Here is a 15,029-nt window from a genome sequence, read left to right on the forward strand (position 1 = left end):
AGGGGTGTTTAGACTCGGGGTACATGTTAGAGTGTTAGGTGCAGACGTAGGAAGTGTTTCCCCATAGCAAACAATGGGGCTGCGTTAGGAGCTGAACGCAGCTTTTTTGCAGGTGTTAGGTTTTTTTTCAGCTCAAACAGCCCCATTGTTTCCTATGGGGGAATCGTGCACGAGCACGTTTTTGAGGCTGGCTGCGTCTGTAAGCAACTCTGGTATCGAGAGTTGAAGTTGCGTTAAATATGCTCTACGCTCCTTTTTTGGAGCCTAACGCAGCCATTCTGTGGACTCTCAATACCAGAGTTATTTTAAAGGTGCGGCCAGAAAAAAGCCAGCGTTAGATACGCGGGTCCTTACCGACAAAACTCTAAATCTAGCCTTTAGGGTTTATTTTACAGGTAAGTATTTAGTTTAAATAGGAATAATTTATTAAAGTATAGTGTAGTGTTAGGTGTAATTGTAACTTAGGTTAGTTTTTAGTTTACAGGTAAATTTCTCTTTATTTTAGCTAGGTAAGCTATTAAATAGTTAATAACTATTTAATAGCTATTGTACCTAGTTAAAATAAATTGAAAGGTACCTGTAAAATAATAATAAATCCTAAGATAGCTACAATATAATTATTATTTATATTGTAGCTATATTAGGGTTTATTTTAAAGGTAAGTATTTAGTTTTAAATAGGATTAATTTAGTTAATAATAGAAATATTATTTAGATTTATTTAATTAATATTTAAGTTAGGGGGGTGTTAGGGTTGGTGTTATACTTAGGGGTTAATAATTTTATTACAGTGGCGGCGGTGTAGTGGGGGCAGGATAGGGGTTAATAAATTTATTATAGGTGGCGACGGTGTAGGGGGGGCAGGATAGGGGTTAATAAATTTAATATAGGTGGCGACGGTGTAGGGGGGGCAGGATAGGGGTTAATAAATTTATTATAGGTGGCGACCGTGTAGGGGGGGCAGGATAGGGTTTAATAAATTTAATATAGGTGGCGACGGTGTAGGGGGGGCAGGATAGGGGTTAATAAATTTATCATAGGTGGCGACGGTGTAGGGGGGGCAGGATAGGGGTTAATAAATGTATTATAGGTGTAGGGGGGCAGGATAGGGGTTAATAAATTTAATATAGGTTGCAGGGGTCCGGGAGCGGCAGTTTAGGGGTTAAACTATTTATTTAGTTGCGGCGAGGTGCGGGATCGGCAGTATAGGGGTTAATAAATTTATGATAGAGGGCGGCGGTATAGGGGGGGCAGGATAGGGGCTACTAGGTATAATGTAGGTGGCGGTGGGCTCCGGGAGCGGCGGTTTAGGGGTTAATATGTATAGAGTAGCTTGCGGTGGGCTCCGGGAGCAGCGGTTTAGGGGTTAACATATTTATTATAGTGTCGGTGGGCTCCGGGAGCGGTGGTTTAGGGGGTAATAACTTTATTTAGTTGCGGCGGTGTAGGGGGACAGATTAGTGGTGTTTAGACTCGGGGGACATGTTAGGGTGTTAGGTGTAGACATCTCCCATAGGAATCAATGGGATGTCTGGCAGCAGCGAACTTGTACTTTCACTATGGTCAGACTCCCTTTGATTCCTATGGGATCCGCCGCCTCCAGGGTGGCGGTTTGAAAACCAGGTACGCTGGGCCGGAAAAGTGCCGAGCGTACCTGCTAGTTTTTTGATAACTAGCAAAAGTAGTCAGATTGTGCCGCGGAACATCTGGAGTGACGTAAGAATCGATCTGTGTCGGACTGAGTCCGGCGGATCGAAGTTTACGTCACAAAATTCTACTTTTGCCGGTCTCTAGCCTTTGATAACTAAGGCGAATCAGCCTCGCCACAAATACGCTGCGGAATTCCAGCGTATTTGAGGTTGACGGCTTGATAGCTACCCCCCTATACAGGGAGTGCAGAATTATTAGGCAAATGAGTATTTTGACCACATCATCCTCTTTATGCATGTTGTCTTACTCCAAGCTGTATAGGCTCAAAATCCTACTACCAATTAAGCATATTAGGTGATGTGCATCTCTGTAATGAGAAGGGGTGTGGTCTAATGATATCAACACCCTATATCAGGTGTGCATAATTATTAGGCAACTTCCTTTCCTTTGGCAAAATGGGTCAAAAGAAGGACTTGACAGGCTCAGAAAAGTAAAAAATAGTGAGATATCTTGCAGAGGGATGCAGCATTCTTAAAATTGCAAAGCTTCTGAAGTGTGATCATCGAACAATCAAGCGTTTCATTCAAAATAGTCAACAGGGTCGCAAGAAGCGTGTGGAAAAACCAAGGCGCAAAATAACTGCCCAGGAACTGAGAAAAGTCAAGCGTGCAGCTGCCAAGATGCCACTTGCCACCAGTTTGGCCATATTTCATATTGCAACATCACTGGAGTGCCCAAAAGCACAAGGTGTGCAATACTCAGAGACATGGCCAAGGTAAGAAAGGCTGAAAGACGACCACCACTGAACAAGACACACAAGCTGAAACGTCAAGACCGGGCCAAGAAATATCTCAAGACTGATTTTTCTAAGGTTTTATGGACTGATGAAATGAGAGTGAGTCTTGATGGGCCAGATGGATGGGCCTGTGGCTGGATTGGTAAAGGGCAGAGAGCTCCAGTCCGACTCAGACGCCAGCAAGGTGGAGGTGGAGTACTGGTTTGGGCTGGTATCATCAAAGATGAGCTTGTGGGGCCTTTTCGGGTTGAGGATGGAGTGAAGCTCAACTCCCAGTCCTACTGCCAGTTTCTGGAAGACACCTTCTTCAAGCAGTGGTACAGGAAGAAGTCTGCATCCTTCAAGAAAAACATGATTTTCATGCAGGACAATGCTCCATCACACGCGTCCAAGTACTCCACAGCGTGGCTGGCAAGAAAGGGTATAAAAGAAGAAAATCTAATGACATGGCCTCCTTGTTCACCTGATCTGAACCCCATTGAGAACCCTTGGGTCCATCATCAAATGTGAGATTTACAAGGAGGGAAAACAGTACACCTCTCTGAACAGTGTCTGGGAGGCTGTGGTTGCTGCTGCACGCAATGTTGATGGTGAACAGATCAAAACACTGACAGAATCCATGGATGGCAGGCTTTTGAGTGTCCTTGCAAAGAAAGGTGGCTATATTGGTCACTGATTTGTTTTTGTTTTGTTTTTGAATGTCAGAAATGTATATTTGTGAATGTTGAGATGTTATATTGGTTTCACTGGTAAAAATAAATAATTGAAATGGGTATATATTTGTTTTTTGTTAAGTTGCCTAATAATTATGCACAGTAATAGTCACCTGCACACACAGATATCCCCCTAAAATTGCTATAACTAAAAACAAACTAAAAACTACTTCCAAAACTATTCAGCTTTGATATTAATGAGTTTTTTGGGTTCATTGAGAACATGGTTGTTGTTCAATAATAAAATTAATCCTCAAAAATACAACTTGCCTAATAATTCTGCACTCCCTGTATGTGCAAACGTAGTAGAAACATATCCCAACAGACTAAAGGCTGTAGTTAAAGCAAAATGCGGTTCAACAAAATACTGACATAAGGGTAATTCTGTTTTTTAATTTATTTTTGACTTACATGTTGATGTTATATCTTTCATTTGGATGCTATAAGTTGCACTGAGTAATTACAACTGGATAAACAAAAACTGTGTCTTAAATTTCAAGGTGCAAAGCAACAAAATGTGAATTTTTTCAAGGGGGGGGGGTTGATTCTTTTAAATGCCCACTGTAGCTGTATACAAAATGGGAGCCAATGACAAAAGTCATATATGTGCAGCCCCAGCTAGCTCCCAGTAATGCATTGCTGCTTCTGGAGCTACAGTACGTAGGTACGATTTTTTAACAGTAGATATAAAGAGAATTAAGCATATTATATAATAGAGGTTAAAAGTTGTTTAAAGTGTCCCATTAAAGTTATAATTAGTGCAGAGGAATAGCTTTGAAAGTGGGTAGGATTTGGGGAGCCAGATGATGGATTCATTAGTAGTGAGGAAGGGGGGAATTTACAAGATAAAGAAGAAAACAAGAAGAGCAAGGAAGTGCAAAATAAAATTAAGACACAATAAAATAAAAGGAACTAAGATTATTAGAGATGTTTTAATGTAAGATATGGCTTAAATGGATACTAAACACAAATGTTTTCTTTCATGATTCGGATAGAGCATGCAATTTTAAGCAACTTTCTATTTTACTCCTATTACCAATTTTTCTTCGTTCTCTTGCTATCTTTATTTGAAAAGCAATAATGTAAGTTTAGGAGCCGGCCCATTTTTGGTTCAGTACCTGGGTAGCACTTCTGTGGCTAAATGTGGTAAAATCCTCTACTTTTTTCCCCTCCACTTATTTTCAATGTTCTCTTTTCTCCATCCATTTTCTGTTCTTTCTTGTCTTTTCCAGAATGGGACCAGTTTCCATGTTTTTGACCAAGGCAGATTTGCAAAGGAGGTTTTGCCAAAGTATTTCAAGCATAACAACATGGCCAGTTTTGTGAGACAGCTGAATATGTGTAAGTGTTTGATATATTATCTATATTATTATTATGTATTCTGTCAAGTTTTATATATACAGTATATATATGTATGTATATATATAATTAATACAAAGGACCCCGCACTCAATCTCATTCTATAATTTTAATAAATTACAGATGAAGAATGAGTTATGAGTCCTTTGTATTAATTAGACATAATATCCCCCCAAGCACCCTCAAGTTTTTTGCTGTGGAGTAAGAGTGCACTTCAGAAAGATTTTACATATACATATAGATATAGAATAATGCACTAATATACTAAGAGACTGCTCTACAACAAAAATTGGTAATACAAAAGGAACCAATTTCTGCTTATAAAGAACCATTTTTAGTACTGGTACAAATTCCCAAATCTGGAATTCCAAAATCTGGAATTATTCCAAAATCTAGATTTTTTTCCCTATGGCATGGAGAGTCCACAACGTCATTCCAATTTCTAGTGGGATATTCAACTCCTGGCCAGCAGGAGGAGGTAAAGAGCACCCCAGCAAAGCTGTTAAGTGTAATTCCCCTTACCTATAACCCCCAGTCATTCCCTTTGCCTCTGTCAATGTGTGAAGGATGTGTGAAGATGGTGTCTGAAGATATTAAATCCTTTTATGGGTGCTTTTCCCTGCAAGCAAGGATTGGGGCTAAGCTGTGTCCATGTCAATCTCTTTAGTAAGCGTAATAGTGGCTACTAGCAGTTAGGAAGCGGCAAGGTTTTCTTTGCTTTATTTCTAACATTATTGCTACCCCTTTATAGAAAGCCAGGGTTGGTTACTCTGCCCTTTCTTTTTCTTTAGGTCCCTGATAGAGAGTGAAGTGTCTATCACACCTAAGAAGCTATTCCTGCCCTGCAGTTGGATCCACAGGTAAGTGCCTTTGCCTTCTAGGTATTGAAGGACAGCACTTGGGAGGTTAATGCCTCTTGTGGATCACCATATGGGACATACCTTAACCTTTATAGATGGGTTAATTTTTGGGCAGCATTTTTTGACAGGGTAGTTAAGGGGTTAAATGTTACCCTTAACATTTATGAGACTAGCTTGGTTTGATGGAATAAATAGGTCTTCTAGATGTTAATTTTTTTTATTATTCACTACAGATTAGGCTGTGAGGCAATACAGGTGGAATCTTCTTGTTAGTACAAGACGCTTACTGACTTTTTATATATCGTTGGTTATTACTGTGAGAGCGGTGTGCTTAAACGTATGTTTCTTTGATTGGTCAAAAACGCACGTCTTTTCTGTGACGCAGTTTTCTTACTTCTCCGATCCCATGGATAAGAAACTAGAGGCTTACTTAAAAAAGATGTACATCCATCAAGGTTTACAGTGGCAACCTGTGGCAAGTATTGCTACGGTTGTGGGTGCAGCATCCTACTGGTGTGATGCCCTGTCTGATCTGATATCAGAGGAGACTATGATTGAGGAGATCCAAGATAGGATCAAGGCTCTTAAATTAGCCAATACCTTTATCTGCTATGCCAACATACAGGTAATTAGACTGGGAGCTAAGATGTGTAGCTTCACTGTTCTAGCTCGTAGAGCTCTGTGGTTAAAATCTTGGTCGGCTGATGTATCTTCAAAGGCTAAGCTTTTGCCTTTACCTTATAAAGGTAAAACCCTATTCGGTCCTGGTCTGGTGGAAATCATTTTAAAGATTACGGGTGGAAAGGGATCTTTCCTACCTCTGGGCAAGAAGACTAGACCTAATGGTCAACAGACTTCTAATTTCCATTCCTTTTGCAACTTTAAGGGACAGAAGTCTTCCTCCTCTTCTTTCAAACTAGACCAATCCAGGTACACTTGGAAGTCCAGCCAGCCTTGGAATAAGGGAAAAAAAAACAAGAAGCCTTCTGCCCCCAATTCGATTTTGGATCAAGTGGGGGGCAGGCTTTCCTTTTTTTCGACAGACTTGGATACGCAATGTCCCAGATCTGTGGGCTGTGGACATAGTATCCCAAGGTTACAAAATAGGATTCAAGTCTTGCCCTCCAAGGGGCAGATTTCTGCTGTCAAGACTATCCTCAAACCAAGTAAAAGGGAGGCCTTCTTAAATTGCGTAGAGGACCTATCCTCCCTGGGAGTTATTGTACCAGTCCCTCTAGAGGAACAAAGTCAAAGATTTTATTCAAATCTATATGTGGTTCCCAAAAAGGAGGGAACTTTCTGTCCAATCCTAGACTTAAAGTGCCTCAACAAATTCCTCAGGGTTCCGTCCTTCAAGATGAAAATAATTTGTTCCATTCTTCCATTGGTTCAGGAAGGTCAGTTCATGAGGACTATAGACCTGAAGGACGCTTATTTACACGTTCCCATTCACAGGGATCATCACCAGTTTCTAAGGTTTGCCTTTCTGGACAAGCATTTCCAGTTTGTTGCACTTCCATTTGGTCTTGCCATGGTTTTCAGAATATTCACAAAAGTTCTGGGGGCTCTATTGGCAGTGATCAGATCCCAGGGTATTGCTGTGGCACCTTATTTAGATGACATCTTGGTTCAGGCATCATCTTTTCAACTAGCAAAATCTCATACAGAGATGTTGTTGTCTTTTCTACGTTCCCTTGGGTGGAAAGTGAGTCTGGAAAAGAGTTCCCTAGTTCCAGCTACAAGAGTGTGTTTCCTAGGGACAATCATAAATTCCCTGTCCATGTAGATTTTCCTGATGGACATCAGAAAATCCAAACTTCTTGCTTCTTGCCTTTCTCTACAGTTTGCTATTCATCCATCAGTGGCTCAATGCATGGAGGTGATTAGTCTGATGGTGGATTCCATGGACCTCATTCCTTTTGCTCGGTTCCATCTGCGACCGCTGTAGCTTTGCATGCTCAGTCAATGGAACAGAGACCATTCAGATTTATCGGAGAGGATAAATCTGTATCCCCTAACAAGAGACTCTCTCTCGTGGTGGATTTTACAGGAACATCTGTCTTGTGACACTTGCTTCCTGAGACCTTCCTGGGTGATTGTGACTACAGATGCCAGCTGTTTGGGGTTCTCTAAAAGCCACAGGGGGTTTTGGAGTTGAGAGCAACCTTCAATGCCTTGACAGCTTGGCCTCCATTATCCTTTGTCCAGTTTATCAGATTCCAGTCGGACAACATCACCTCAGTGGCTTACATCAACCACCAGGGAGGAACTTGGAAGTTCCTTGGCCATGAAGGAGGTGACCGGCATTCTGCAGTGGGCGGAAGCTCACGGTTGTCTCCTGTCTGCCATCCACATTCCAGGATTGGACAATTGGGAGGCAGATTTTCTGAGCAGACAGACTTTTCATCCCGGGGAGTGGGCTCTCCATCCAGAAGTGTTCTCAAGGAAAACCCTCAAGTTGGATGATCCGAAGTTGGATCTAATGGCGTCACATCAAAATGCCAAGCTTCCAAAGTATGGATCAAGGTCAAGAGATCCTCAGGCCGCTCTGATAGATGCTCTGGTGGTTCCTTGGAATTTCGGACTAGCATACCTATTTCCTCCATTTGCTCTCCTTCCACGAGTCATAGCTCGTATTAAACAGGAGAGAGCATCTGTGATTCTAATAGCTCCTGTCTGGCCTCACAGGATCTGGTTTGTGGATCTATTAAAGATGTCATCTCTTCCACCTTGGAGGTTACCTCTGAGGAAGGACCTTCTAATTCAGGTTCCATTCCTCCATCCAAATCTAGATTCTCTGAAGCTGACTGCTTGGAGATTGAACGCCTAGTCCTGTGTAGACGTGGTTTATCTGATACGGTCATTGAGACTATGCTTCAGGCTCGTAAACCTGTTACTCACAGAATTTACCATAAGGTATGGTGTAAATACCTTTTTTGGTGTGAAGCTAAGGATTTCTCCTGGAGCCGGGTGCGGATTCCCTGCATTTTATCTTTTCTTCAGGATGGCCTGGAGAAAGGTTTGTCAGTCAGTACTCTGAAGGGTCAGATTTCTGCACAGTCTATTCTTTTGCACAAATGTCTGGCAGATTTGCCAGATGTTCAAGCTTTTGTTCAGGCCCTGGTCAGAATCAGGCCCGTGTTTAAACCTGTTGCTCCTCCTTGGAGCCTTAATATTGTTCTTAAGGAGAAGACTCAGTTTGAGCCGATGCATGTTGGTGATATTAGACAAAGAGAATTTCTAAGTGATAATGAGAGTGACACCCCAGTAATGAATGTACCAACAAAATCATGTTTAAAAACTAGTAGCCCGTCTACCAAGCACCCTTTAGGACAGGTGGGGATGGAAACAGAAGGGGGAGGAGGAAGAGGCCGAGGAAAAAATAAAAAAAGTTGCAGGGGGAGGGGGCAATACAACAAATACCAAATATAAAAATCATTAACCTCTCGAAATTCACTTTAAATGCTGATGAGATGTCAGTTTTAGGCCTAGGTTTGGGATTTGTCCCCAGTACAAACTTTAATGTCTTTGAGACAATTGTAGATCTCAATCGCTTGATTAGAGACCTTACACTTAAGAAATTTTTTTAGGGCAAAGACCAGCAGATGCCAGATGCCGACACCATAACTAACACTGACATTTGGGATATTCCAAATGAATTAAGTCCCATAATGGATATTATGGATTTCGAAGAGGCTTGTGATTATCTCTCCTTACATGACCTTAATTTTGAATCTAATGCTCAGAATAATTTTCTAAAGACTACACATAGTGGCTTTAAGCCACGTTCAGTCTTTTACCCTACCAGGGAAAGGGGTCCTTTTTTGGAGGCCTTTCATCATAGGGTGGAAGAGGATTTACTCCTGTTGTCCAGATACCACAATGCTGCGCCCCCCAATCTTAGTCCAGCACAGAAGCTGGCTCTTGATACCTTAAGTAAAAGAGATAAAATAGTGATTAGAGCAGCGGACAAGGGGGCCAGCATTGTGGTATTGGACAGAGAAGCTTATATAGGTGAAGCAGAAAGACAAATTACAGATGAAGAGGTGTATCTTCCTCTCCCCAGAGATCCTACTAATATATTTAAACTTCAATTTCTGGATTTGCTGGACGATGGTCTGCAGGAGGGGGTCATTGACCAGGACACATTTAACTATCTTTATGTGGAATTTCCTGTCATTCCTATCTTCCACCACCTCCCCAAGGTGCATAAATCCTTGCAGGAGGTGAGAGGAAGACCTATCGTTTCAGGGATAGGTTCACTTTTTGAGAAAATATCAGGGTGGATTGATTCCCTCCTGCAGCCCATTGTACAGCAAATACCATCTTACCTCAAGGACACCACCCATCTATTAACATGCCTGCAGCAGGTTTCCTGGAGCAACGAGTGCTCTTGGCTTACTGTGGATGTAGTGGGTCTTTATTCCTGCATTCCACACTTTTTTTGGCTTAGAAGCAGTTTCTTGTTCATTGGATATGTACAGCAACTATGACCCAAAATTGAAAAGATATATCCTAAAAACCTTGGAGTTTCTTTTGGGCCATAATTATTTCAAGTTCGGTGATTCCTTTTTCCTCCATAGACGTGGGACCGCTATGGGAGCTAAGTTTGCCCCAGCCTATGCGAACATCTTCATGGGCTGGTGGGAGAGGACGCACGTCTTTGTAGAATTAAATCTGTACAAACATCTAATAAGATCATATAAAAGATACATAGATGATCTTTTGTTTGTATGGTTAGGAACCAAACAAGAAATGGAAAGTTTTGTTGCTTACTTAAAATATAACAATATTAATTTACAATTCACATTCAGCTTTGAAAAAGAAATAATTCCTTATTTGGATGTGTATTTAATGGGTGACGCTGTTAGCCATGGTGTCATGACTACACTCTATAGAAAGCCGATTACATCAAATATAATCCTTCACACCAAATCTTGTCACCCCAAACATATAGGTTTTGGGGTGGCAAAAGGTCAATTTATAAGATTGAAGAGAAACTGTTCATCAGAGTCTGATTTCATCAAAGAATCTGAAGTGCTAAAAAAACAACTCCAAGAAAGAGGGTACTCTAACAAAGTAATAAACAGAGCATTTTTAGAGGTTAGCAGATTAGATCGGTCACAGATGTTGCAACACAGACGAGATAACCCAAATGCCAAGTTTGATAATAATAAACCTAAATTTATTACCAATTATAGTTCCCAATTTGGAGAAATTTGTCAGATAATAAATAAACATCTACCTGTATTAGCAGGGGAAGACAGTTTACAAGATGTGGCAAAAGATGGTGTTAATTATATATCCAGGAAGGGTCGCACAATAGGCAATATTGTGGCTCCAAGTCTGCTAAAAAAAAGCAGCAATTACTGGCAGTAGTTGGTTATTAATTAAGGGACACTTCAAATTACATTTTCTAAATTGCATAGCTTGTAGTCATGCTAACGTAACAGACAGATTGCAGTCTAAAATCACACAGAGAGTTTTTCTTTCATCAAGCTGCACAAATTGCCGCATAAACGGCTAGATTTAGAGTTTTGCGGCCAAAGGGGTGCGTTAGCTACACATGTTTTTTTTTCCCCGCACCTTTTAAATAACGCTGGTATTTAAAGTTCTCTGAAGGGCTGCGTTAGGCTCCAAAAAGGGAGCGTACAGGCATATTTACCGCCACTTCAACTCTAAATACCAGGGTTACTTACGGTAGCTGCCAGCTTGAAAAATGTGCTCGTGCACGATTCCCCCATAGGAAACAATGGGGCAGTTTGAGCTGAAAAAAACCCTAACACCTGCAAAAAAGCAGCATTCAGCTCCTAACGCAGCCCCATTGTTTCCTATGGGGAAACACTCTCTAAGTCTGCACCTAACACCCTAACATGTACCCCGAGTCTAAACACCCCTAACCTTACACTTATTAACCCCTAATCTGCCACCCCCGCTAATGCTGACCCCTGCATATTATTATTCACCCCTAATCTGCCGCTCCGGACTCCGCCGCAACCTACGTTATCCCTATGAACCCCTAATCTGCTGCCCCCAATGTCGCCGACACCTACAATATATTTATTAACCCCTAATCTGCCCCCCCATGTCACTGCTACCTTACCTACACTTATTAACCCCTAATCTTCCGACCTGACCTCGCCGCCACTATAATAAATGTATTAACCCCTAAACCGCCTCACTCCTGCCTCGCAAACCCTATAATAAATGTTATTAACCCCTAATCTGCCCTCACTAACATCACCGACACCTAACTTCAAGTATTAACCCCTAATCTGCCGACCGGACCTCACCGCTACTCTAATAAATGTATTCACCCCTAAAGCTAAGTCTAACCCTAACCCTAACACCCCCCTAAATTAAATATAATTTTAATCTAACGAAATAAATTATTTCTTATTAAATAAATTAATCCTATTTAAAGCTAAATACTTACCTGTAAAATAAACCCTAATATAGCTACAATATAACGAATAATTATATTGTAGCTATTTTAGGATTTATATTTATTTTACAGGCAACTTTGTATTTATTTTAACTAGGTACAATAGCTATTAAATAGTTATTAACTATTTAATAGCTACCTAGTTAAAATAATTACAAAATTACCTGAAAAATAAATCCTAATCTAAGTTACAATTAAACCTAACACTACACTATCAATAAATTAATTAAATAAACTACTTACAATTACCTAATATTAAATCAACTAAACTAAATTACAAAAACAAACACTAAATTACAAAAAAAAACACTAAATTACAAAAAATAAAAAAGATTTCAAGAATTTTAAACTAATTACACCTACTCTAAGCCCCCTAAAAAAATAAAAAGCCCCCCAAAATAAAAAAGCCCTACCCTATTCTAAAATAAAAAGTTAACAGCTCTATTACCTTACCAGCCCTTAAAAGGGCCCCTGAAGATCTCCCTACCTTGTCTTCACCCAGCCGGGTATCACCGATCCGTCCAGAAGAAGGTCCGAAGTCTTCATCCTATCCGACAAGAAGAGGTCCTCCAGAGGGTCCAAAGTCTTCATCCAGGCGGCATCTTCTATCTTCTTCCATCCGGAGCGGAGCCGGTCCATCTTGAAGCAGCCGACACGGAGCCATCCTTCCTCACCGATGGACTAACGACGAATGAAGGTTCCTTTAAATGAAGTCAGCCAAGATGGCGTCCCTCGAATTCCGATTGGCTGATAGGATTCTATCAGCCAATCGGAATTAAGGTAGGAAAAATCTGATTGGCTGATTGAATCAGCCAATCAGATTGAAGTTCAATCCGATTGGCTGATTGGGTCAGCCAATCAGATTGAGCTCGCATTCTATTGGCTGCTCAATCTGATTGGCTGATCCAATCCAATCTGGAGGACCTCTTCTTGCCGGATAGGATGAAGACTTCGGACCCTCTTCTGAACGGATCGGTGATACCCGGCTGGGTGAAGACAAGGTAGGGAGATCTTCCGGGGCTTAGTGTTAGGTTTTTTAAGGGGGGTTTGGGTGGGTTAGATTAGGGGTATGTGGGTGGTGGGTTGTAATGTTGGGGGGTATTGTATGTTTTTTTTTCAGGCAAAAGAGCTGATTTCTTTGGGGCATGCCCCGCAAAAGGCCCTTTTAAGGGCTGGTAAGGTAATAGAGCTGTTAACTTTTTATTTTAGAATAGGATAGGGCTTTTTTTATTTTGGGGGGCTTTGATTAGGTGTAATTAGTTTAAAATTCTTGTAATCTTTTTTTATTTTTTTGTAATTTAGTGTTTGTTTGTTTTTGTAATTTAGTGTTTGTTATTTTTGTAATTTAGTTTAGTTGATTTAATTGTAGGTAATTGTAGGTAGTTTATTTAATTAATTTATTGATAGTGTAGTGTTAGGTTTAATTGTAACTTAGGTTAGGATTTATTTTACAGGTAATTTTGTAATTATTTTAACTAGGTAGCTATTAAATAATTTTTAACTATTTAATAGCTATTGTACCTAGTTAAAATAAATACAAAGTTGCCTGTAAAATAAATATAAATCCTAAAATAGCTACAATATAATTATTCGTTATATTGTAGCTATATTAGGGTTTATTTTCCAGGTAAGTATTTAGATTTAAATAGGATTAATTTATTTAATAAGAAATAATTTATTTCATTAGATTAAAATTATATTTAACTTAGGGGGGTGTTAGGGTTAGACTTAGCTTTAGGGGTTAATACATTTATTAGAGTAGCGGCGAGGTCCGGTCGGCAGATTAGGGGTTAATAAGTGTAGGTAAGGTAGCGGCTACGTTGGGGGGGGGCAGATTAGGGGTTAATAAATATTATGCAGGTGTTGGCGGTGTTAGGGGCAGCAGATTAGGGGTTCATAGGGATAATGTAAGTGACGGCGGTGTCCGGTCGGCAGATTAGGGGTTAAAAAAATTTATTAGAGTGGCGGCGATGTGGGGGGGGCCTCGGTTTAGGGGTACATAGGTAGTTCATGGGTGTTAGTGTACTTTAGAGCACAGTAGTTAAGAGCTTTATAAACCGGCGTTAGCCCATAAAGCTCTTAACTCCTGACTTTTTTCTGCGGCTGGAGTTTTGTCGTTAGCCAAGACTCTAAATACCGGTGTTAGGAAGATCCCATTGAAAAGATAGGATACGCAATTGGCGTAAGGGGATCTGCGGTATGGAAAAGTCGCGGCTGGAAAGTGAGCGTTAGACCCTTTCCTGACTGATTCTAAATACCAGCGGGCGGTAAAAACCAGCGTTGGGACCCCTTAACGCTGGTTTTGACGGCTAACGCAGAACTCTAAATCTAGGCGTAAATATGTCATCTATCTGGCTGAATGCACACAGTGTGACAAGCAATACGTGGGGTGCTCTACACGTGAAGCACGCTCACGTATTAGGGAGCATCTTAATAACATAGATAAGAATATTGATGTGTCGGATCTGGCACATCATTTTATTTATCAGCATAACAAATCCATAACCAGCTTTAGATGGCAGGTTATAGAAAGCATTACACATACCCCTAGGGGAGGGGATAGATTACAGAGATTATTACATAGAGAGGCTTTCTGGATATTCACCTTGTAAACTAGACGCCCAAAGGGCTTTAATGCAGTAGGTGATATCATAAATCACTGGCAACATAAATAATTAATAACAAGGTTTTCCATAGTAGCCCTCTGGAGATTTCAAATATTACATACAACATATGAGAGATTGTATTATACGATCCTAATAGTCTCTATTTCCATATCATCCCCACCAATAGGCATGTTTTAGCATGTATTAATATGTGTATTCATAAGTGGTTGAAATTTAAAACAATGAAAGTAAAACTATGCTGGATCTATTCTTGTTGATGACCATAATAGAACTATATGAGTTGTCTGTTGTTAAAGATGTTTTTTCCCTTATATATATGATTCATTTATTTATTACTCACCTATTGATTCACAGATATGTACTCTCTATAAACAGAATGTTTAACATTAGTAACCATATAAACTGTCTGAATTTCCATGCCATTGCTGCTAAAACACGTATGCTTTACTCAACAGCTGTACACCCTTAACATTTAATTGACCAGCCTATTTAGGGGTGTAAAACGGATAATCTGTATGGTCTATGAATAAGGCTATCTACCAGCCGAAACGCGTAAGACCGACTGGTTGCTGTTGAGTAA

At 40.4% G+C, this 15,029-nt stretch overlaps 1 protein-coding gene across 1 annotated transcript in view; it reads left to right on the forward strand.

The window, feature by feature from the left end:
* HSF4 (heat shock transcription factor 4) overlaps positions 1 to 15,029 on the forward strand; it is a 328,795-nt gene that overhangs the window by 144,854 nt on the left and 168,912 nt on the right. Inside the window, exon 2 of the mRNA XM_053700352.1 lies at positions 4,391 to 4,499. Within this exon, the coding sequence (XP_053556327.1) occupies positions 4,391 to 4,499 (109 nt within the window). The remainder of the gene's footprint in view (positions 1 to 4,390; positions 4,500 to 15,029) is intronic.

The sequence above is a fragment of the Bombina bombina genome, chromosome 1 (assembly GCF_027579735.1).
Source record: "Bombina bombina isolate aBomBom1 chromosome 1, aBomBom1.pri, whole genome shotgun sequence".
Classification (NCBI taxonomy): Eukaryota; Metazoa; Chordata; class Amphibia; order Anura; family Bombinatoridae; genus Bombina; species Bombina bombina.